General features: G+C 41.6%; 1 protein-coding gene across 1 annotated transcript in view; it reads left to right on the forward strand.

Annotated features, from left to right (window-relative positions):
- Positions 1-19,401, forward strand: part of vwa8 (von Willebrand factor A domain containing 8) — a 168,359-nt gene extending 148,958 nt beyond the window's left edge. Inside the window, exons 43-45 of the mRNA XM_088352924.1 lie at positions 8,189-8,287; positions 15,135-15,373; positions 17,275-19,401. Coding sequence (XP_088209050.1) covers positions 8,189-8,287; positions 15,135-15,373; positions 17,275-17,383 — 447 coding nt within the window. The 3' untranslated portion in view covers positions 17,384-19,401. The remainder of the gene's footprint in view (positions 1-8,188; positions 8,288-15,134; positions 15,374-17,274) is intronic.
- Positions 19,402-25,069: the final 5,668 nt, after the last annotated feature.

Genomic DNA, 25,069 nt, shown 5'->3' on the forward strand with positions numbered 1-25,069 from the left:
TGTCTCAGACATATACGGAAACAGTGTCCGTACGATGTCACTCAAATGCATCGTTCCATCATTCAGAAGGTTAAAGTCTTGGGATTCAAGAAATGCCAACCATTCCTTAGTTTCTATTTTCTTTTTCGTTCGCAACTTTACTGTGCATATGACAATAAACACTTGGAATTGAGTTTCATTTAAAAATAGACACTCCATTCCATCCATTATCTGCACCGCTTATCACAGAAACATCGAGTTCAGTCTGAAACAAGATAAAGGGAAAATATATAGCCGGAGTAGCTCACCGAAGTCGTTGTGTTCAATAATAATGTGCAGCCGTGGTCCTCTTTTATCCGTGAGTTTAGTAAATCCAGGAGAATAAAATATTTACAAATACAGAATAGTAAAAAAATGCTTTCTGTATGCCGTCAACCACGTGCTATACACATTCATCTTTTTCGGCCAATTGCTGGCTTTGTTTTGCCGCTTCAGCCTATGCCAGTCTGTAAATGATAAAAAGGATCTGCCCCCTTTACCTATGAATAACTTTAGCCAATAGTGATCGATTCAAATGATGATTGACACATTGGTTAGCCAATGAAACGCCGGTAAATAAATCCCAGCATACACCGCAAACTACTTCGCCTTCGGGGGAAAATCGAGTCGGCGGCTGCAAGTTAGTTGGAAGACTTTGCGATTTAATATTAATCCATAAATAAGGCGCACTGTATTATAAGGCGCATGGTCAGCTTTTGAAAAAAATGAAGACTTTTAGGTGCGCCTTATAGTGCGGAAAATACGGTAATTGAACACCTGAAAAAAAGAATGTTAATATTTAGGACAGAAACTTTTGTTTGCTATTACAGAGGTCAAACGTTTCCTGTAGTCTTGCACACATTGCTGGAGGGATCTTGGCCCACTCCTCCGCACAGATCTTCTCTAGAACAGTCAGGTTTCTGGGCTGAGAAACACAGTGCTTGAGCTCCCTCCAAAGACTTTCGAATGGGTTCAGGTCTGGAGACTGGCTGGGCCATGCTAGAACCTTAATATGCTTCTTACGGAGCCAAGCTTTGGTTTTTCTGGCTGTGTGTTTCGGGTCCTTGTCGTTTTGGAAGACCCACCCACGACCCGTCTTCAATGCTTTGACTGAGGGAAGGAGGTTGTTCCCCAAAATCTCACAATACACGGCCCCAGTCATCCTCTCTTTAATGCAGTGCACTCGTCCTGTCCCATGTGAAGAAAAACATCCCCAAGCATGATGCTACCACCCCCATGCTTCACAGTAGGGATGGTTTTCTTCAGATTGTACTCATCATTCTTCTCTCTCCAAACACTCTTAGTGGAATTATGACCAAAACGTTCTATTTTGGTCTCATCTGACCACAAAACTTTCTCCCATGACTCCTCTGGATGATATCCAAATGGTCATATGCAAACTCAAGACGGGCCTTGACATGTGCTGGTTTTAGCATGGGAACATTTCCTGCTAATCATGACGTCTTAGTGTATTACCTACAGTAACCTTGGAAACGGTGGTCCCAGCTCTTTTCAGGTCATTGACCAACTCCTGCCGTGTAGTTGGTGATTGCTCACCTTTCTTAGAATCATTGAGACCCCACCAGGTGGTATCTTGCATGGGGCTCTACTCCTATTGAGATTGACCGTCATGTTTAGCTTCTTTCATTTTCGAATGATTTCTCCAACAGTGGACCTCTTTTCACCAAGCTGCTTGGTAATTGCTCCGCAGGCCTTTCCAGCCTTGTGGATTTGTACAATTTTGTCTCTGGTCTTTGGTCTTCGCCATGTTACAAGTTCAAGTCTTACTGATTATATATATAGTTGTCTTTATGCAGCTATGGACCTCAAACAGGTTCATCTGATTCAGAATGATACATGGAGTCCAGGTGCAGTTCTAATGGGCGAACTAACAGGTCTTTCAAGGTCAGAATTGTAGATGATACACAGGTTTTCAAATATTTATTTGCAGCTGTATCACACAAAGAAATCATTCAAAATCATGCATTGTGATTTCTTGATTTTTCTTTTTAGTTTATCTCCTACAATGAGGATTTCAGACCCGTCCATGATTTCTAAGTGGGAGAAATCGGAAAATAGTGTAGGAGAAAATGCAGGTTCGATATCTTTTAAGTCTTCTTACGTGATTTAATCAAGTACACCGAGGCTTGCCATGAGGGGGAGCTCTTTATTTCGTCATCCCAAAGAACTCAGAGAACTCCAGACATAACAATGCTTTTATAGCTTCAATTTGAGTACAACCCAAGAGGCGGAGGAGATCTGACGTCTCAACAAGGAAGATGTTGTCTTACCCTTATTAGGACATGTTGTTCACCTCAGTTTGCTCAGAGGGACCTTGCACAGAGGGACCTTGCAAGTCTCATGCCCTTTTAGGGAAACTCAACTGTCTTGCCAAGGATCTTCTCGAAATGATGTCAACATTCCCTCACTACTGTAAGCAAGTCTTTCTACATTTCTAAATGTATGCAACTCTATTCTACAAATGCAAGTCTATTTTCCACAACAATAGCAGGGTGTTCAAATACTTATTTTCGTCGCTGTAGATTCAAAAATACCGGAAGATGAGTGGTGGAATATTTGTGAAACACAGAATGAGAGGTTTCTCCAGATTTAACAACCATGCTGAAGAACATGTGGAGAGGTAGACGTTGACCACATGCATATATTTTGGCTTTGCCCAAGAATACAAAATGACTGGGGAAAATTATGGTTTGTTTTAAAGAAAATATTGGGACCAGGGGTGTCAAAGTCATTTTAACTCGGGGGCCACACGATAGAACAAACATTCTGTCGGGGGCCGGACGAGTAGATTAAAGAGAAAGAAAAAGAGAGATAAAGAAATAAGAGAAAGAGGGAGGGAAAAGGAGAGAGGGCGGGACAAAGAAAGAAAAAGATAAGAGGGAAAGAGCGTGAGAAACAAAAGATAAAAAGTTGTGAGAGAGGGGGAAAGAAAGGGAGCGGAAGAAAGAAATCCAAAGAGAAATAGAAAGACAGAAGGAGAGAAAAGAGAAAACAAAGTGCGAAGGGTATTAAGAGAGAAAGAGAGAAAAGGAAAAAAGGAAGTAAGAGCAAAAGAGGTTAAAAGACACAGAGAGAGAAAGAGACAGAGTGGGAGAAAAGGGGTGGAAGAAAGAGAGAGAGAGAGAGAGAGAGAAATAAATAAATAAATACAAGTACAGTGTCTTTGTGAGAGGCACCTGGCTTTGGCAACATCAAGTGGACATATTTCAACCTGCAGCTTGTTTTTCTCTTGCGCTTCTCCGAGTGTTGTCTCGCGGGCCGGATTCAATCCCTTAGCGGGCCTGATCTGGCCCGCAGGCCGCCTCTTTAACTGGATTACTCTCAATGACTTTTGGATGACTCCAATACCAAATATTCTAATAAAAGACAAAAGAAATGAAATATGAATAAAATGATGACTCGCAACACATGGTAAGCTTTCTCTCCTGGCTTTGATCTCTTTGATCTGCGGCAAAACCAAGGTTGGGTAGGGTTACTTTAACTGGATTACTTTCAATGACTTTTGGATGACTCCAATACCAAATATGCTAGTAAAAGACAAAAGAAATGAAATAGGAATAAAATGATGACTCACAACACGTGGTAAGCTTTCTCTCCTGGCTTTGATCTCTTTGATCTCCGGCAAAACGAACATCAAATGCGACAGAAACAAAATGAAAATAAATCCAAACATCATTTTTGCCGTTCCATGTATTCCGTGACTCCCCAAGCCTGCACAAAATTTAGTATTTTATTCCTATTTAGTTTCTTGTGTCTTTTATGAGCATATTTGGTATCGGAGTCATCCATAAGTAACTGAAAGTAATCCAGTTAAAGTAACCCTACCCAACCCTGTTTATAAATTCGAAAGCAGAAATATGGCAATACGTCAAAAGGTTCTTGGGGGTGCATTACTTTTGCAAGGCACCGTATTTGATTTCAAAACACCTTTCCTGCCCGGCGACAGGGCCTATGAGCAGTCACATGGCCAGAGAGCAGCCCGATCATAAGATCTCCTATCAGAACATAACATCCTCAACTAAAATAGAAAACTTCGGTCGGCAAGTTATTTTGGAAATCCGACAAGTATTTTGAAAACATGTACGCCAGGGGTGTCAAACTCATTTTAACCTGGGGGCCACACGAAAGACCAAACATTGTCCCAGGGGCCGGACTAATAGATTCGAGAGAATGAAAAAGAGAGGGTGGGACAAAGAGAGAAAGGGAGAAAGAGAGAAGAGAAAGAAAGAGAGAATGTGAAAAACAAAAGAGATTAAAAGAACTAGTGAGAGAGGGGGAGGTAAAGAGAAAGAAAGAAATCCACAGAGAAATAGAAAGCGAGAAGGAGAGAAAAAGAGAAGGGAAAGCAAGAGGAAGAAAGAGAAAGAGAGAAGGGAGAGGAAAGTAAAAAGGAAGAGAGAGAGCAAAATAAGGTAAAAAGACACAGAGAAAGAGACAAAAAGGAACAAAGAAAAAGAGGGAGAGAGTGAAGGAGAGAGATGAAGAGTGAAAGAAAACGGAGAGAGAGAGAGAGAGTGAGAAAGAGAGAGGGAAAGAGAGAAGGGAAAACAAGAGAAAGAAAGAGAAAGAGAGAAGGGAGAGGAAAGTAAAAAAGAAGAGAGAGAGCAAAATAAGGTAAAAAGACACAGAGAAAGAGACAAAAAGGAACAAAGAAAAAGAGGGAGAGAGTGAAGGAGAGAGATGAAGAGTGAAAGAAAACGGAGAGAGAGAGAGAGAGTGAGAAAGAGAGAGGGAAAGAGAGAAGGGAAAACAAGAGAAAGAAAGAGAAAGAGAGAAGGGAGAGGAAAGTAAAAAGGAAGAGAGAGAGCAAAATAAGGTAAAAAGACACAGAGAAAGAGACAAAAAGGAACAAAGAAAAAGAGGGAGAGAGTGAAGGAGAGAGATGAAGAGTGAAAGAAAACGGAGAGAGAGAGAGAGAGTGAGAAAGAGAGAGGGAAAGAGAGAAGGGAAAACAAGAGAAAGAAAGAGAAAGAGAGAAGGGAGAGAAAAGTAAAAAGGAAGAGAGAGAGCAAAATAAGGTAAAAAGACACAGAGAAAGAGACAAGAATGAACAAAGACAAAGAGACTGAGAGAGTGAAGGAGAGAGATGAAGAGTTATAGAAAACGGAGGAAGAGAGAGAGATAGAGAGAGTGAGAAAGAGAAAGATAGGGGTAAATACAAGTACAGTGTTTGTGAGAGGCAGCTGGCTTTGGCAACATCAAGTGGACATATTTCAACATGCAGCTCGTTTTTCTCTTGTGCTTCCCTCAGCATTGTCTCGCGGGCCGGATTCAATCCCGTAGTGGGCCTGATCCGGCCCGCGGGCCGCCTGTTTGACACCCCTGATGTACGCAATCGAGGGGCCTTGAAATTCTTGAGCGGGCATCATATTGCAGTCCGTAATACTCCATCTTGGATGTTATGGGCATCTCCGACATTGCCAGTTCTTACAAAATGGCGTTACAGTACCTATCGAAGTTTTTGTCGTATTGCCAAATTTTAGGGTTCAGATTTTAAGTTAGTGGTGCGGCGGCGCAGTGGTTAGCGCTTGTGCGGCACAGTTCATGTCATGGGAACCTGTCGTGGGTTCAAATCCAGCTCCAGACTTCCTGTGCGGAGTTTGTATGTTCTCCCCGTTTCCTCCCACATTCCAAAAACATGCATTTCAGGTGAATTGGCCGGTCCAAATTGTCCCTAGGTGTGAATGAGCGAGTTGTCTGTCCCGGTGTGCCCTGCGATTGGCTGGCAACCAGTTCAGGGTGTCCCCACTGCCCGATGATTGCTGGGATGGACTCCAGCACCCCCGCGACCCTACTAAGGATAAGCGGTGTAGCTAATGAGATGAGATGAGATGAGAAATTTAAAGTTAAAAAACTAAAAATATTTTTTAAGACACAACTGTGAAGTGGAACTAAAAAACTAGAAAGGTAGGCAGTGTTCATTTGAGCTGTGAAAAGTGATGGGTCCCGGGGACTCACTAAAAAAATCTATGGGTCCCAACAGAGATCTATGGCTCCCCAAAAATGGGTGACAAATATATAATATAAATCTATATATTCATTCAGGTTTAATCATCACAGTTAATTAGTAATACAAAGCAAGTTATCACGTCAGATTTTTCAGTTCATATATTCTTCGTGGTTTGCTGTCCCGCCACTGTTGTAATGCCTTCTCAAGGTCCAATCCCTTATCATCCTCCTCATAGCGTCACCAGAACTTTAATTGAGTCCATTTTGGCAGAAAAGTCCTTTTCTTGCTAGAAGTATTCTTTTGTTTATTTCCTTTCGTCGAGTCGTTCGCTTCAGCACACGTGTTTTCCTTGCCTCCGCGATCTTCCGAAGAATTTCTCCGCCGTTTTTTCGTGCCGGAACGATTGCCGTTGTCATCACTTTCTGCATTATGTTTCGACTTATTATTGACACTGAAGAAATTACCAATTTTGTGTTAATTTTCACCTAATACTGTTTTTTTTTAGCAGGCAACCTTAAAATGTCTTAAATCCAAATTTTGAAAGTATTATAAATCGTGAACACATTAATAAGATGTATATTTGATTGAATTGAAAAAAGATTTTGCAAGATTTTGCAATTCTTCTTTTTTAATAATTCACCGATTTTAATTTCGTGGAAACATCGGGTGACCACGATAAGGGAACTATCAAAACGGTGATATGCTTTCAGTTGGGCCTTTAGAAGCAGTCATATTATTTTAGCGTACCCACAATGCACAGAGCAACTCAGGACAGAGATGTTTACTTTGGACTTAGTCTCAATTGAATTCGAAGTTTTGGTTTTATATGTTTTTTGCCATGGCTTTAGGTTGTGACAGGTAATGTGTACGAGGCACTATGTATTGTGTTGCAAGCAATAATTGTTTGTTTTTTGTTTTTTTTCAATTGTGTTTTTTTTTCCCTGACTTGGTCTTAAATGTTATTTCAAAAGGCATGCAAAAAGTCTTAAGTCTTAAATTTGCCTTAAGCTTTGGGAGCCATGTGTATATATTTTGTATGTTTAAGGTTTATATGAGTATGTTTAAGGCTTGTATTGTTTTGTACTAAAAAAAAACATTTCATGAAATAATATGCTCTATAAAGATAAAAAAAAGTTGAGTTTAACTTACTTTCGGAAGATGGTTTCAAGAGGTCCTCCTCCGTGGTAAAAAGTGGCCGAAAAAAAAGCAATCCGATCTTTTTCTCAACCGCATCAAGCTTTCTTATTCCACTTTCATTTCAAAAGAAACGGCTCACCTCTCCTTTACACTTTACACCAGGGGTGTCAAACTCATTTGAACGCGGGGGCAAAGAAAGAAAAAGAGAGAGAGGGAGAGAGCGTGAGAAACAAAAGAGAAAAAGTCATGAGAGAGGGGGGAAAGAAAGGGAGAGGAAGAAAGAAATTCAAAGAGAAATAGAAAGACAGAAGGAGAGAAAGGAGAAAAGAAAGCGCAAAGGGTATGAAGAGAGAAAGAGAAAAGAGAGAAAAGGAAAAAATGAAGCAAAAGAGGTTAAAAGACACAGAGAGAGAAAGAGACAAAGAGCAACAAAGGAAGAGAAAAAGAGAGACACAGAGAGTAAAAGAGATAGAGTGGGAAAAAAAGGGGTGGAAAAGAAAGAGAGAGAGAGAGAAAGAAAGAAAAAGAAATACAAGTACAGTGTCTTTGTTCGAGGCACCTGGCTTTGGCAACATCAAGTTGACATATTTCAACCTGCAGCTTCTTTTTCTCTTGCGCTTCTCTGAGTGTTGTCTCGCGGGCCGGATTCAATCCCTTAGCGGGCCTGATTTGGCCCGCGGGCCGCCTCTTCGACACCTGTGCTTTACACCAACCATATTGAATGGATGCACGAGATATTAAACAACAAAAATGTCAAAGTTCTTAGCGCGCTGGAGATACAGTATAGAACGTTTACACAAGAACTAGGAAAAGGAAGTGTATTCTTCTTCAAGTGGATGCTGGGAGACCTCTCACAGCGCCACACGCCAGGAGTGGCGGAAAAAAGCACTACAGTAATGTCCTCTACTCTGAAAAAGCTGCACACAATACAAAATCTAACTTACAACAATGTCCAGAAATTGTTTTTCGTATCTACCATTTTATGTATGTCGAATGGTGATCATTAAGTATACAAAATGTTTGTGTGTGTATTTATTTGTATTTCTTTTTCTTGGACCACAGTATGACATCATGGGCCACTCAGGCGACGGCTATGACATAGAACTGGTCCGAGTGGACAAAATCCCCAAGAACAACAAGCAAAGGCTGAAAGTTCTCAAGGTCAGTGCTTTTGAAATGTTTCTTTATATTTTTTCTTTAAATGAGTACCGTATTTTCCGCACTATAAGGCGCACTGGGTTATAGGGCGCACCCCGAAAAAATTGTTTTTGGTCCTATTTTTCACATGCATAAGGCGCACCGGATTATAAGGTGCTACAATGGGAACGTGGACAAAACAGTCAGATGGTTCAGTCCAACTTCTTACCCCCTTAATATTCCCAAAGCTTGCAAAGAAGCAAAGATGCGTTGTCCGTACGATGTCACTCAAATGCATCGTTCCATCATTGGGATGGTTAAAGTCTTGGGATTCAAGAAATGCCAACCATTCCTTAGTTTTTATTTTCTTTTTCGCTCGCAACTTTACTGTGCATATGACAATCAACACTTGGAATTGAGTTGAATTTAAAAATAGACACTCCATTCCGTCCATTATCTGCACCGCTTATCACAGAAACATCGAGTTCAGTCTGAAACAAGATACAGGGATAATATATAGCCGGAGTAGCTCACCGAAGTTTTTGTGTTCATAATAATGTGCAGCCTCTTATATCCATGAGTGTAGTAAATCCAGGAGAATAAAATATTTACAAATACATAATAGTAAAAAATGCTTTCTTTATGCCGTCAGCCACGTGCTATACGCATTCATCTTTTTTGGCCAATTGCAGGCTTTGTTTTGCCCCTCTAGCCTATCCGAGCCTGTAAATGATAAAAAGGATCCGCCCCTTGACCTCCGAATACCTTTAGCCAATAGTGATCGATTCAACTGATGATTGACACATTGGTTAGCCAATGAAACGCCGGTAAATAAATCCCAGCATACACCGCGGACTACTCCACGTTCGGGGGAAATTCGAGTCGGCGGCTGTTGCGTAAGTTGCGAGACCTTGCGATTTAATATTGATCCATATATAAGGCGCACTGTATTATAAGGCGCATGGTCAGCTTTTGAAAAAAATAAAGGCTTTTAGGTGCGCCTTATAGTGCGGAAAATACGGTAGATTTATTTTACGGCCCAAATTTTGACTTGTGACCTTTCTAAAACGAGACACCAATACCGATACTCAAATATTCAGTTATTGTTGGTAGCCATGTCACAAATGACTGCCATTAAAACATACAGTTTCCTTCAGGTCTGCAAAAAATTACTGATATTTTTAAAGAAAGGTTCTCACGATTTGGTCACTAGATGTCACTGTTTTGTGTTGCGCAACCAAAATTGAGTGCTAAAAGCACAAGGAAGAAAACGAACGACCGAGACACCAGGGCAGGCAACTTGTCTGCCCAGCCATAAAGTTGCCTGCCCCATTTTTCACAACTTGAAATGCAATAAGACGACTCATCGCACAAATACCCGTTGTTGCAAAGTATTAAGGATGGATTATCAGAATATATAACAGAACAACACTTTAAATCAAGTTTATTATAAATCTACTTATAACATTCATTGCATAGATATGACATCGCTGTTTTCCATCTGCCATCAGTACATACCTTTATTGACTTATCTTCATTCATGCAATGTTTGCGTTGCGTCGTCTGCTACAAGCCACGTGAACTCCTCTTTCCACGATGCGTTTAATGTAGTTTTACGTTTTGTTGCGTCATCAATTTTGTTCGCTTCTTTTGAATCTTTCTTCTTGGGCTGAGGTTTTGGCTTGATTCCTAACCATTTCTCCATTTTTCTTGTGTTCTCTGTGCGTCTACTTTGGAAAATGATATGCAAATGCACGACCTTATAAGTCTCGGGAAAGTCCGGAAGCACAAAGTTATTCGATGCAGGCTTCTGATTGGCTGCAGAGTATGCAAATTGCCAAACAAACCGAAATTCCCAAATTTCCAATTCAAACATCCATTTACTCATCTTCATTCATGCAATATTTGCGTTGCCTCCTCTGCTCCAAGCCACGTGAACTCCTCTTTCCACGATGCTTTTAATGTACGTTTACGTTTTGTAGCGTCATCAATTTTGTTAGCTTCTTTTGAATCTGTCTTCTGGGGCTGAGGTTTTGGCTTGATTCCTAACCACTTATCCATTTTTCTTGTGTTCTCTGTCTACTTTGGAAAATGATATGCAAATGCACGATATTATAACGCTCTGGAAGGTCCGGAAGCACCAAGTTATTCGATGCAGGCTTCTGATTGGCTGGCGAGTATGCAAATTGCCAAATGAACCGAAATTCCGTAATTTCCTAACCGGACGAAGATTTCAAAAATCGGAATGAAGCAAACGTTTGACCGTGCAGGAACATGGGGGGAAACCAAATCGGAGAGATAAGAGCGGACTGGGAGCCAGTGCAAGTTAGCTAATATAGGAGTAATATGATCAATCTTAGTCAAAAGTCTCGTGCCGCATTTTATAAACCAGCTGCAAACTTTTGATGTGAGGATCCGGGAGACCAGAGAGTAACACATTAAGGTAAACACTAATAAACCCATGAATTATAACTTCCGCATCGGACGAATCCACGCAATATTCTCTGATTTCATTCAAAATGTGAGCCTTTTGGGCAGACGCGACAGAGGACAGCATTGAGGGTTTCCCCGCGAAAATTCAAATAGTGGGCGTCGCCGCTACAACGTTTGAATCGTGGGCGTCGCCGCTATCGTCTGAATCGTGGGCGTCGCCGCTATCGCGTACAAACAAGCGAATAAAAAGGGGCCGGATGGACGAAGGCATGAAGTGATTAAAAATAGTGAAAGGAATCAACTCCGTTTTATCTATCATTCCGAGGGGGCTGACGAAGGGGGCTTCTACCGTAAGACATCGGTGTCAACCGGTCTTGTGCTGAGAATTGTCCCCCCGCCGAGAATTGTCCCCCCATAGCTGGAGCGCGTAAAACCATAAAACCACTTTCTATCTCACTTTTTAGGAATGTAATCCCGAAAATGTCAGGAAAACATTTGGTTTCGCATTTGTTGTGAATGTAAAAGAACAGAAATGCACCAAGTCAAGTTATGTTGATTTGTAATCACAAGGAGTTTAAAAAGGCTGTACAGACTGCATACTACCATTTACACCATCCCCCGATCTAAAACCTACATGAGGGCAAGGAAAAACTCAAAAACCTCAAGTCAAGTCATGTTTATTTGTGATGCCCTTCATCACAAGGAGTCTCAAAGGGCTGCACAGACTATTGCAAACTACAGACTAGTATGACACCATCCCCTGATCTAAAACCTACATGAGGGCAAGGAAAAACTCAAAAACCTCAGTCAAGTCAAGTCCAGTCATGTTTATTTGTATAGGCGTCAACTTACAAGGAGTCTCAAAGGGCTGCACCGACCACAAATTGCAAACAACAGACTATTAATACACCATCCCCTGATCTGAAACCTACATTAGGGTGAAAAACCTCAGGTCAAGTCAAGTCATGTTGTTTTGTATAGTCATTAATCACAAGGAGTCTGACAGGGCTGCAAAGACCACAGACTATTGCAAACTACAGACTAGTATGACACCATCCCCTGATCTAAAACCTACATCGATCAAAGCGGCGCTACCACGAGCGGCTGCCTTTTCCAGCAGCTGCCCTATTGTTTTATTGTCTGCTCCTATCTTCTGTGTTTTTTCTTCCTGTTTTGACAACTACACTATGGATTACTTCTATCCTATGGACATGGGTTTTAGCGCACAAAAATGCGTCTAATCAAGGAATCAACTCCTTGCCCTGAAGAATTCTCGTGCCTGCGTGATGAAGGGGCCTATGGTAGAAGAAGAGCCGGAGCTAGCTAAGCGGCTAGCGGCATTATAAGTCTTCGGTACCATCCGTAATCATGGTAAATGCGAACTCACGACCAAATAAGATCATCGAGTGCTGGTGGAAAACATCGAAGCGCACGGGGAGCGCAGTTGCTGTGTTTTGCGGAAACGTGGCTCACGTTTAGCATTCCGGACGCTAACGTGTAGCCACCCGGAGCTACCCGGAGCTATCCGGCTTCAACGCCGCTAAACAGAGACACGAAAGCCGGGGGGAATCGGAGAGGAGGCGGACTTGCTAACACGAGGTGGTGTATCCCTGGATTTTCACAAAGAAAAGTTTTCCATCTGCCGCAGGGATGTCGAATTTTTGGACTGGCGTGACGTCATCCACTCCGCTACAAGCACCCCTAGGGCATCATGTTCATCTGTTAATAAACAACGGGGTAGACTGCTGGAAGTGTGAATTTCCCTACGGGGATGAATAAAGTATATATCTATCTATCTCTATCTATGAGGGCAAGGAAAAACTCAAAACCTAAGGCAAATCAAGTCAAGTAATGTTTATTTGTGATGCCCTTAATCCCAAGGAGACCAAAAAGGGCTGCACGGACTATTGCAAACTATAGACACGATCCCCTGATCTAAAACCAACCTGAGGTCAAGGAAAAACTCGAAACCTCAATACCATCAGTGCCGGTATGAAACTTTTGATGATAGAAATTGGTAGACAGAAGAGTAGTACATTACAGACGCTACCCTACTTATGAACGAGATTTGTTCGTAAGTTATATTTTGTATGTTTAAGGTTTATATAAGAATGTTTAAGGCTTGTATAAGTAACCTGTATTGTTTTGTTCTAAAATAAAATAATTTCATAAAATAATATGCTCTATAAAGATATGTAAAGTTGAGTTGAACTTACTTTTGGAAGACGAGCTTCGAGAGGTCCTCCTCCGCGGTAAAAAGTGGCAGAAAAAAAAGCAATCCGATCTTTTTTTCAACCGCATCTAGCTTTCTTATTTCACTTTCATTTCAAATGAAACAGCTCCCCTTTTCTTTACACTTTACACCAACCATATTGAATGGATGCACGGCCACGTGGGGTTTTTTTCCTGACACGCACATGGGAGGAGCCGGGGCGCCGGCTTGCCGTAAAAGGTGTCAGAAGATCGAGAAAAGCAGAAGATGGGAGAAGATTAAGAGAAAGGGCTCGACGGAGACTCAAGCGACAATAATTCGGCTAATTCAATGGAATTCACTTAGTTTATTGCTGCTGTCATGCACTTTCCGGACAAATTTTCATCATGTTACCTAGTGTTTATTATGTTTGTGTATTGTAATGCTAAATGTAATTCACCCTGGTCATCCTGGAAGGCGGATACCACTTGTGAGGTCCCTTCTCAAGGTTTCTCTTTTTGCTCACGCTGAGGTTTTGAGTTGTTCCTTGCCCGCATGTTGGTTTAAGTTCAGGTCATTGTGTCATTGTAATCCTTTGAGACATTTTTGTGATTAAGGGCTATAGAAATAAATGTGACTTGACTTGACTTAAGAAAGTAAATCTGCGTGCGAAAATGTCGGCAATTCTTGAAATGAGCATGCATTGTTAGGTTAATGAAGTTTATGTTTGGGTAATGGAGTCCGATAAGTCATTGGAACAATTTGGTAAACGATACATTTTAACATATTTTATTCCTAACAATTGCCAGATCATAAAATTGCGAATTCCGTTCAGTTCCTTTCATGAATTCTGCCACTGATACCAATGCATCGTACCGGTACTCAACCATCAGGGTTGGGTAGGGTTACTTTAACTGGATTACTTTCAATGACTTTTGGATTACTCCAATATCAAATATGCTAATAAAAGACAAAGGAAAGTAAATATGAATAAAATGATGACTCACAACACGCGGTAAGCTTTCTCTCCTGGCTTTGATCTCTTTGATCTCCGGCAAAACCAGGAATGGGTAGGGTTACTTTAACTGGATTACTTTCAATGACTTTTGGATTACTCCAATACCAAATATGCTAATAAAAGACAAAAGAAAGTAAATAGGAATAAAATGAAGACTCACAACACGTGGTAAGCTTTCTCTCCTGGCTTTGATCTCTTCGATCTCTGGCAAAACCAGGGTTGGGTAGGGTTACTTTAACTGGATTACTTTCAATGATTTTTGGACTACTCCATTACCAAATATGCTGATAAAAGACAAAAGAAACTAAATATGAATAAGATGATGACTCACAACACGTGGTAAGCTTTATCTCCTGGCTTTGATCTCTTTGATCTCCGGCAAAACCAGGGTTGGGTAGGGTTACTTTAACTGGATTACTTTCAATGACTTTTGGATTACTCCAGTACCAAATATGCTGATAAAAGACAAAATAAACTAAATATGAATAAAATGATGACTCACAACACGCGGTAAGCTTTCTCTCCTGGCTTTGATCTCTTTGATCTCCGGCAAAACCAGGGTTGGGTAGGGTTACTTTAACTGGATTACTTTCAATGACTTTTGGATTGCTCCAATAGCAAATATGCTAATAAAAGACAAAATAAAATAAATATGAATACAATGATGACTCACAACACGTGGTAAGCTTTCTCTCCTGGCTTTGATCTCTTTAAAGTCCGGCAAAACCAGGGTTGGGTAGGGTTACTTTTACTGGATTACTTTCAATGACTTTTGGATGACTCCAATACCAAATATGCTAATAAGAGACAAAAAAAACTAAATATGAATCAAATGATGACTCACAACACGTGGTCAGCTTTCTCTACTGGCTTTGATCTCTTTGATCTCCGGCAAAACTGACGGAAACAAAATGAAAATAAATCCAAACAGCTTGCCAACATCATTTTTGCCGTTCCATGTCTTCCGTTACTCCCCAACCCTGCACAAAATGGAGTCATTTTATTCCTATTTAGTTTGTCTTTTATTAGGCATATTTGGTATTGGAGTAATCCAAATTAAAAGTAATCTAGTTAAAGTAACCCTACCCAACCCTGTCAACCATCCCTAATTGTACACCATGAACCTTCTGTCACAGCATCACAGATACAAGAAAGAATAGATTAAAAAAAGCCATTTCCTCAAATGTCCTTGCGTTCTCCCTTTTATCATTTCCTCCCATCCTCTACAGACGATGCACGCCCATTCCCAGTTCTGCATGAGCGGCGACCACACGCTGGAAGGCACGGCGGCCAGTATTGCGGAACTGGCGAAGGAGGAGGCCGACGAGCACTTCGTGGTGGTACTGAGCGACGCCAATTTGGAGCGTTACGGTATCCGACCGGAACGCTTCGCCCGGGTTCTGACATCCGACCCGCAGGTCAACGCCTTCGCCGTTTTCATCGGTTCTCTGGGCGATCAAGCCGAAAGGTGAGGGAGCTGGAGGGTCGAAACAGGAAGTGGATCGGAGGTACAATGAAACATGTTCATTTATAAAGAAATCCTTTACACGGGGTTTGTACGGGTGCTTGAAATCAGTGTTCGTTTTACCTCTGAAAAGTCATGGGTCCCGGGGACTCGCATGCTCAAAAATCTATGGGTCCCAACAGAGATCTAGGGGTCCCCAAAATTTAGTGTTATATTGAAATTGTAAATCGGTGACAAATATATAATATAAATCTATAGATTCATTCAGTTTTAATCATCACAGTTTATTGGTAATACAAATCAGTTATCACTTCAGATTTTTCAGTTCATATATTCTTCGTGGTTTGCTGTCACACAGACCACAGATTATTGCAAACTAGAATAGAATAGAATATACCTTTATTGTCATTGTTACAAAAATGGGTTAACACATTAGGACAACGAAATTGGGCATGACACTCCAGGTTCACACATTCACAGTGAGGTAAAAAACCCAAGAAGATAAAGGAACAGAGAAATTAAGGTTATAAAACAAGGAGGATAAGGTTATAGTTAGAATTTACACAACTACAGACTATTATGACACCATCCCCTGATCTAAAACCTACACGAGGGCAAGGGAAACCTCAAAGACCTCAAGTCAAGTCATGTTTATTTGTATAGGGGTTAATCACAAGGAGTCTCAAAAGGCTGCACAGACCACAGATTATTGCAAACTACGGACTATTATGACACCATCCCCTGATCTAAAACCTTCATGAGGGCAAGGGAAAACTCAAAAACCTTAAGTCAAGTCAAGTCATGTTTAATTGTATAATCACAAGGAGTCTCAAAGGGCTGCACAGACCACAGATTATTGCAAACTACGGACTATTATGACACCATCCCCTGATCTAAAACCTACACGAGGGCAAGGGAAAACTCAAAAACCTCAAGTCAAGTCATGTTTATCTGTGATGCCCTTAATCACAAGGAGTCTCAAAGGGCTGCACAGACCACAGATTATTGCAAACTGCAGAGTATGATGACACCATCCCCTGATCTAAAACCTACATGAGGGCAAGGAAAAACTCAAAACCTCAGTCAAGTCAAGTCAAGTCATGTTTATTTGTATAGCTATTAATCACAAGGAGTCAAAATGGGCTGTGCAAGAGAGGAACTGAATCCATTATGTGGTTTCTATACAGCGCAACAGAAAGAAAATGAAACAAAGAACAATGATGGGTGGACAATTTTTGTTAAGAAAGTCAGCGAAAGAGAGGCCAGACCTTGTCCTCACACAAAAACAAAATCATATGTGTTTTTCGTTGCGCTTTGGCCCCTCAAATTAAGTTAGACGGTCAGACTGGGGCTGGGTCAGGTTTAATACCTGCGGGCCCTGGTTGGGCCTGGCTGGATCCTAGGCCCGGTCTTCCCTCTCCTTGTCATCCATGATTAGAATATATGTAGGGTAGGCTACTAAAGTTAGCCGAATGATGAAACGTAATACTTAAAAACCATAAGTTGAAAAATGTAAGTTTACATTCTATCACTGACTCAGCCCACCAGAGAACCGAAATTCTGGATCTGGCCCCAGAGCAAAACTGGGTTCGACATCCCATGAATAGGGTTTCAATGAATAAAGTCTGAACACAGATCCGCGGTTAAAAGTTTCCAAAATCTTTGTGTCTTCAATCTGTTCAACGAGATGCACTCGGGTGTTGACCGATGGCTGAAGATTGGGAAGAAGAACCCAAACTAAATGGTCCCATTGTCCAAATGTCAAGAAGAAAGATGTCTCCCATTGTTGTCTACTACTCCCGCTTCCTCTTCTTTGATGACTGAAAGACTGATGGGACTTTGTTGTCTTTAGCTTTTCACCATACAAATACTAGCGACGCCATTTTCTTTTTTTTTTACCTCAGACTCCAAAAGACCCTACCGGCTGGGAGATCTTTTGTTGCCATGGATACCAAGCAGATCCCCCAAATACTGCAGCAGATCTTCACATCAACCATGCTGTCCAGCGTCTGACTGTGCCTTTAAATATGAGAGGCCCCTTGAGAAGTAAATTGTACTTGCTCTCACACATGCACAACTATACTCTCAAACAGACGCAGTCATACCCATGCACAGACACTATTATACTCTCTCCTACGTTACCTCTATACTCTCACACATACTATTAAACTCTCATTCACACACTACTAGACTCTCACACGCTACTATACTCTCTTACACACTACTCTTTCACAAACACCACTTTACTCTCTCTCTCACATACTCTCGAAACCACTCTACTTTACTCTCTTATAACACAACTTAACTCTCTCACACATACTGTTATACTCTCATTCACTCACTACTAGACTCTCTCACTCACTACTATACTCTCTTACACACACTACTCTTTCACAAACACCACTTTACTCTCTCTCTCACAACCTGTTAAACTCTCGAATCCACTCTACTTTACTCTCTTATAACACAACTTTACTCTTTATCACATACTGGTATGCTCTCATACACACACTACTAGACTCTCTCACAATCACACTACTCTCTCACAAATACCACTTTACTCTTTTACACCTACTGTTAAACTCTCGAACCCACACGACTCTCTAGTAACACAACTTTACTCTTTATCACATACTCTTATGCTCTCATGGCCACACTACTAGACTCTCTCACACACTACTAGACTTTCTCACACACACTATTGTCTCACAAACACCACTTTACTCTCTTTCGCATATTGTTAAACTCTCGAACCCACGCCACTTTACCCTCTTATAACACCACTTTACTATTTCTCACATACTATTGTACTCTCATTCACACACTACTAGACTCTCTCACTCACTACTAGACTCTCTCACACGCACTACTCTCTCAAAAAAACACTCTACTCTCACATTCTGTTAAACTTTCGAACCCACACGACTCTCTAGTAACACAACTTTACTCTTAATCACATACTGTTATGCTCTCTTACACACACTATTAGACTCTCTCACACACCTTACTCTCTCAAAAACACCACTTTACTCTCTTCCACATACTGTTAAACTCTCGAACCCACACTACTTTACTCTCTTATAACACAACTTTGCTCTTTCTCACATACTGTTGTACTCTCATTCACATACTACTCGACTCTCTCACACACCACTATACTTTCTCACACACACTACTCTCTCAAATACACCACTTTACTCTCTTTCACCTACTCTTAAACTCTCAAATCCACACTACTCTCTAGTAACACAACTTTACTCTTTATCACATTCTGTTATGCTCTCATACACACACCACTAAAGTCTCTCACACACGCTACTCTCTCAAACACCAATTTACTCTTTCACATACTGTTAAACTCTCGAACCCACACTACTTTACTCTCTTACAACACAACTTTACTCTTTCTCACATACTGTTATTCTCTCATACACACTTTAATAGACACTCACACATCCTATCATACACTCACACACATAGTGCTATGCTCTCACTCCCACAAACACACACAAATACTATTATAGACTCTTACGCCCACTATTATACTCTCTCACACATACTACTATACTCTCACGCACACACTACTATAGACTTTCACACCCACTATTATACTCTCGCACACTACTATTCTACAATTCAATGTAAGAGAGTAGAGTGGTATTTTTGGGACTGCATAGTAGTGTGTATATGAGAATATAGTAATATGTGTGAGAGAGTATAGTAGTTGGTTATAAGCGTATAGGGATATGTGTAAGAGAGTATAGTAGTGTGTTTATAGGAGTATAATAGTATGTATGAGAGTGTACTGTGTTTGTGCATGGGTCTGTATGAGAGTATAGTCGTGCATGTGTGAGAGTATCATGTTATGTGTGAGAGGAAGTATGATTGAGTTAAAAATGGATAAGTAGTGAGTAGTCGCAAAAGACTGAAAATGAATTGATACATTAATTTTTTCTCTTGGTTTTCTGCAGTGGCTTCAAAATAAAAGTTTTTTTAATGTATGTTTTGTGAGAGTATACATTTTAATGAAAATAAAGTATAACATATTTTTCTTTTAATGGCGTCTTTTGTTCAGTCTTTCACAAAAAAAATTCCTGTGTCTGTTGTTAGTGTTGTGTTCAAGGGTTTATGTATATTTAAATTTTCCCTTGAAATAGGAGATTCACCAATTAATGATGAAAATATTTACCCTATATACTCGCATGTATGGCTACCTTGCATATTAATCGACCCCCTAAAACTGCCTTAAAATAGCCACAAAATATAAGAAATACGTACCCAAAATATAAAAGAAAGCAACGCTAATTATTGGAATGCGTAAACAATAAAGACTAATATACCGGTAATAAATATTAAAATGAAAACATTTAAAACGATTGACTGCTCCTTTTTTCCTTGGGACCCACTAGTATAAGCAGAAAAAGGCAATAAAACGCACTAAATCACAATAAAATGAAGTGTGGTCCCTCTCAAGCACAATTTAAAACCATGTACTGTACCTTTAAGCAGCGCTTATTACTGTTTTCCTTAGGACCTATCACTATAAGCAGCAAAAAAACACACAAAATCACAATAAAATGAAGTGTGGTCCGTCTCAAGCACAATTTAAAACCATGTACTGTACCTTTAAGCAGCGCTTAGATGGCAGACACTCGTACACCATTTTCATTTTTTTGCAATCGACTCGATCATTGTTGTCACTGTATCCCACTTTTCCTTCCCCTTATTTCCTTTTTTCCCTGGGACCCATTATTATAAGCAGAAAAAAGGCAATAAAACGCACTAAATCACAATAAAATGAAGTGTGGTCCATCTCAAGCACAATTTAAAACCATGTACTGTACCTTTAAGCAGCGCTTATTACTGTTTTCCTTAGGACCTATCACTATAAGCAGCAAAAAAGGCAAAAAAACACACTAAATCCCAATAAAATGAAATGTGGTCCCTCTCAAGCACAATTTAAAACCATGTACTGTACCTTTAAGCAGCGCTTAGATGGCAGACACTCGTACACCATTTCTGTTTTTTTTGCAATCTACTTAATCGTTGTCACTGTATCCAACTTTTCCTTCCCCTTATTTCCTTTTTACCTTGGGCCCCATTATTGTAAGCAGAAAAAAGGCAATAAAACGCACTAAATCACAATAAAATGAAGTGTGGTCCCTCTCAAGCACAATTTAAAACCATGTACTGTACCTTTAAGCAGCGCTTAGATGGCAGACACTCGTACACTATTTTTGTTTTTTTGCAGTCGACGGCCAGAAGGCAAAACAACGCAGTCAATCACAATAAAATGAAGTGTGGTCCCTCTCAAACACAATTTGAAACCATCTACTGCACCCTTAAGCAGTGCTTTGACGGTTGACACTTGAGGCGCTGTCCCTTTAAAGCACAGGCGATGGCGCCGATTGAGTAAACAGGTAGAAGAAATCCAGCTTATACAGTGATACCTCTACTTACAAATTTGCTTTGTTCTGTGAGTAACTTTGTAACCTGGAACATTTGTAAATAGAGACGCCTTTTATATTTTTAATAAATCATCAAAGAGAAACAAATACATGTTAAAATTAGTATACCACAATATAAACACAAAACGAGAGGCACATGATGTAAAAAAACATTAAAAAAAGTGTATTTACCTCTAAACTGGCCTCTTTGTTTTACTTGTCCTCAGCCGTGTTTTTTTTGCTTACGTTTCTTGAAAAACTGATCCAATGACGTCTGCTTTTCTTTAATCATGACAGTAGATATATTACGGCCATATTCTTTTGCGAGATCAAAAAAGCGCTTCCCCCTTTCATACCTTTCTCTTGCTTTGACTCGACGGCCAGAAAAAGTCTCTTTCTCTTCTTTTGTCCTCGTCTGCTTTTCTGCATGTCCAATGTGAATGACAGCTCTTCGCAGCAATACCATACAATAGACTGTTTTCTGGAAGGCGACACGAAGAGCATGTCAAGATTCACACATACTATTGCCAGGTTGAACTGTATTTTTGACTTTGTATCCTGAAACACCTTCGTAACTGAAGGCAATATTTTCCCGTTCAGGTCATTTGTAACCTGAAACTTTTGTATCTAGAGACATTTGTAAGTAGAGGTACCACTCTGTATGAAGTATTTTTTTTAGATATTACACAAACACTTCCTGTGTATCTTCAATTTGATGGTCTCTCTTACTATGAAGGTCAAGAACAGTTCACTCACCTTCCCAAGCTGCTTATTGAGAATTTCCCACAATGCACCACTGTTCCCTGCTGGCCAGGCAGTAATTACACAGCCCTCTACTTGTTTTGGCTCCATTGGCTTTTTGCACTCTATCATTTTATCGACATGGTGTGAAACACGTATTTGGGGAAGTCAGCCACCGTGTGTGATTCCGCCCAGACAGGTGGCGCCGTCAACGAGGTAAGTTTCTCACCTCAATGTTCATTGACGCCACATGGCAACAATTTTTTTTTTAAATTTTACTAAAACACAATTTCTTCTTCTGCATCAGAGGTCTCCTACAAGAATACCTGAAAGTAATTTTCTATATCTGGGCCTTACAGGGTTAATCTGGGCCGATTGAATGATGGCTGCGGCCATCTTGCCGGACTGTGACGGCGACACGAAGAGCATGCTGGGATACGAGCAGCCCGTTTGTTTACGTTCGGGAAACTGGGAGCGGCTGATAGCGTCGGTACTGCACTGTATTTTTGGCTTCGCGTCCTGAAACGTCTTTGGAAGTAGAGGTAATATTTTCCCGTTTATTATTTTTATTTTATTATTTTCCCAAATTATTGTCGCTCGAGGCTTCCTCGAGCCTCCTTCGATTGTCCTCTCATTCTCCGATCTGATCTTCCATTTTCTGTCTCTGGAGTTCTTTTCACAAGCTGGGGCGTTGGCTCCTCCCATGGGGCGGGCCGACTCCTCCCACGGGGCGCGTCAGGTGCCAGCCTCACCACCTCCTCGCCGAAAGGCGCCGCCATGTCTAAGGGAAACTCATATCAGCAAAGCGTTTCTCAAAATAAGAGACTCCTTTTGAATGTAAATGCGCTAATCTGTTCCGAGCCCCGCAATAGGATATGTTTTTAATAAATCATAAAAGAGAAACAAATACATGTTAAAATTAGAATACCACAAAATAAACACAAAACGAGAGGCACATGATGTAAAAAAACATAAAAAAAAATATTGATTTACCTTTTAACTGGCTTCTTTGGTTTACTTGTCCTCAGCCGTGTTTTTTGCTTGGGTTTCTTGAAAAACTGATCCAATGACGTCTGCTTTTGTTTAATCATGACAGTAGATATATTACGGCCATATTTGTTTGCGAGATCAAACAAGCGCTTCCCCTTTTCATACCTTTCTCTTGACGGCCAGAAAAAGTCTCTTCCTCTTCTTTTGTCCTCGTCCGCTTTTCTGCATTTCCATTGTGAATGACACCTCTTCGTAGCGGTAACGTACTGACTTTTTACGGGAAGGGGGACACGAAGAGCATGTCTGGGTTCACACAAACTACGGCCGATCGCATCGGTACTGCACTGTAATTTTGACTTCGCGTCCTCCTTTTTCGATTGTCCCTCTCATTCTCCGATCTCATCTCCCGTCTTCTGTCTCTGAAGTTCTTTTAACAAGCTGGGGCGTTGGCTCCTCCCATGGGGCGGGCCGACTCCTCCCACGGGGCGTGTCAGGTGCCAGCCCCACCACCTCCTCGCCGAAAGGCGCCGCCATGTCTAAAGGAAACTCATATCAGCAAAGCGTCCTTCGTCAGCGCCCCGTTATCAAAATTCCCCAGCCAAAACACTCTACACTTGGAACAGCGCGACCTGTCATCGAACTTAAGCCTGCTCTGTGAAAAATCTTCATTGCATTCAATAACTGTAATTTGTATGAAATTGTATAAAATCCTTTATAGTCAAATAAATAAAATATAAAATCCTTCACCGTTCAGGTACTTTGTAACCTGGAACGTTCGTAGTTGGAGACATTCGTAAGTAGTTTTGACCTCCTTAGTTTTGGCTGGTGCGACTTATACTCCGGAGCGACTGGAAAACACAGCACAACTTTCTCCCGTTTTGCGCGTTTCAGAAAAAGATAGCGTCCGTCCCCGACGCGGTTCTGATGGACTTGACGATCCAGGAGACGGAGGGGTTTAAGGGGGTCACGGCGGGGGAAGCGGGTATGCAGCCGGGACGTGCAGCCAAGCGAGTGATTGATGGCAAACTGTCAGCTAGTTGGAGTCCAACGCTGCAGGAATGTTACGACGTGGTCGCTCTTTCGCAACCTCCCGTGTGGCTTCGTAGGGATGTGTCGGGGGTGCAGGAGAGGGTCAAGTAGGACTATCAAATTAAGATCAGTTTGAGGGTTTTTTCCCCTCTAAGAACACGACAAAAATTTTAAAAATCGGAGGCCAGTTTCCCATGAGTTGTAACTCCAGGTCATCCATTTCATGGATAATGGATCTTACGTGAGATAGAGTCTGGGGTGTTTTGTGAGAGTTGTTACATACCTTAGCAGTAGTCGACCCGACCTACGGCACAGCTATTGCCTTCTCCCCCGACGGCGCCTCAGTCTCTTACCGGACCCGATAACAATCCACGGAGCACCCGCTGTCATGATTGCTGATTCAGGGCACCTGTGACTGCCCAATTGGCACCAGCGCTGAGCGCTGATTGGTTCAGAGACTCTTTTTAAACCCCCTCAGACCATTTGTGAACCTATGCTCCTAGCTAGGCAAGCTCATACCTTCCAACAATTTCCTGCCCTGTTTTCTCCTGCCTGATACCTGATGCCGACCTGTTTCTGGACCTGTTTCTGCCCTGCTCTTCCAACCCGACCATCGACCTGTTTTGCCCCGTTTCCTGCTTGATACCTGTTGCCGACCCGTTTCTGCTCCGATCTGCCATCCCAACCACCGACCTGTTTTGCCCTGTTTCCTGCCTGATACCTGTTGCTGACCTCTTTTCTGGACTCAATACCGCCCTTGCTCTCCCGTCCCGGCTAGTGAACAGTAACCCTGCTACCTACGATTATCCTCGCTCGACACGGAAGTGCCACTTCCGCGTTCCTGCCACCTGCTACCCGTGTCTTGACACCTGTTGCCGACCTGTTTCTGGACCCGTTTCTGCCCTACTCTTCCAACCCGACCATCGACCTGTTTTGCCCTGTTTCCTGCCTGATACCTATTGCCGACCTCTTTTCTGGACTCGATACCGCCCTTGCTCTCCCGTCCCGGCTAGTGACCAGTATCCCGGCTGTCTACGATTATCCTCGCTCGACACGGAAGTGCTACCTCCGCGTTCTTGCCACCTGCTACCCGTGTCTTGACACCTGTTGCCGACCTGTTTCTGGACCCGTTTCTGCCCTGCTCTTCCAACCCGACCATCGACCTGTTTTGCCCTGTTTCCTGCCTGATACCTGTTGCCGACCTCTTTTCTGGAATCGTTACCGCCCTTGCTCCCTCGTCCCGGCTATCGACCAGTTTTCCCACTGCCTACGACTATCCTCGCTCGACACGGAAGTGCCACTTCCGCGTTCTTGCCACCTGCTACCTGTGTCTGTCGATCATCATCAATAAAACTGAGTAGACGAACACTACTGGGTCCTGTCTCCGTTTCTGACTTTCGACACCCGCTGGTGATTTCATCACGCTTTTTTTTTTTTACTTTTCTCACAGTCCAATTTAATCCATGAATTTCTTTTCAATGTAACGACCCAC

The sequence above is a fragment of the Urocampus carinirostris genome, chromosome 14 (genome assembly GCF_059441175.1).
Source record: "Urocampus carinirostris isolate Australia breed hairy pipefish chromosome 14, RoL_Ucar_1.0, whole genome shotgun sequence".
NCBI classification, from domain to species: Eukaryota; Metazoa; Chordata; class Actinopteri; order Syngnathiformes; family Syngnathidae; genus Urocampus; species Urocampus carinirostris.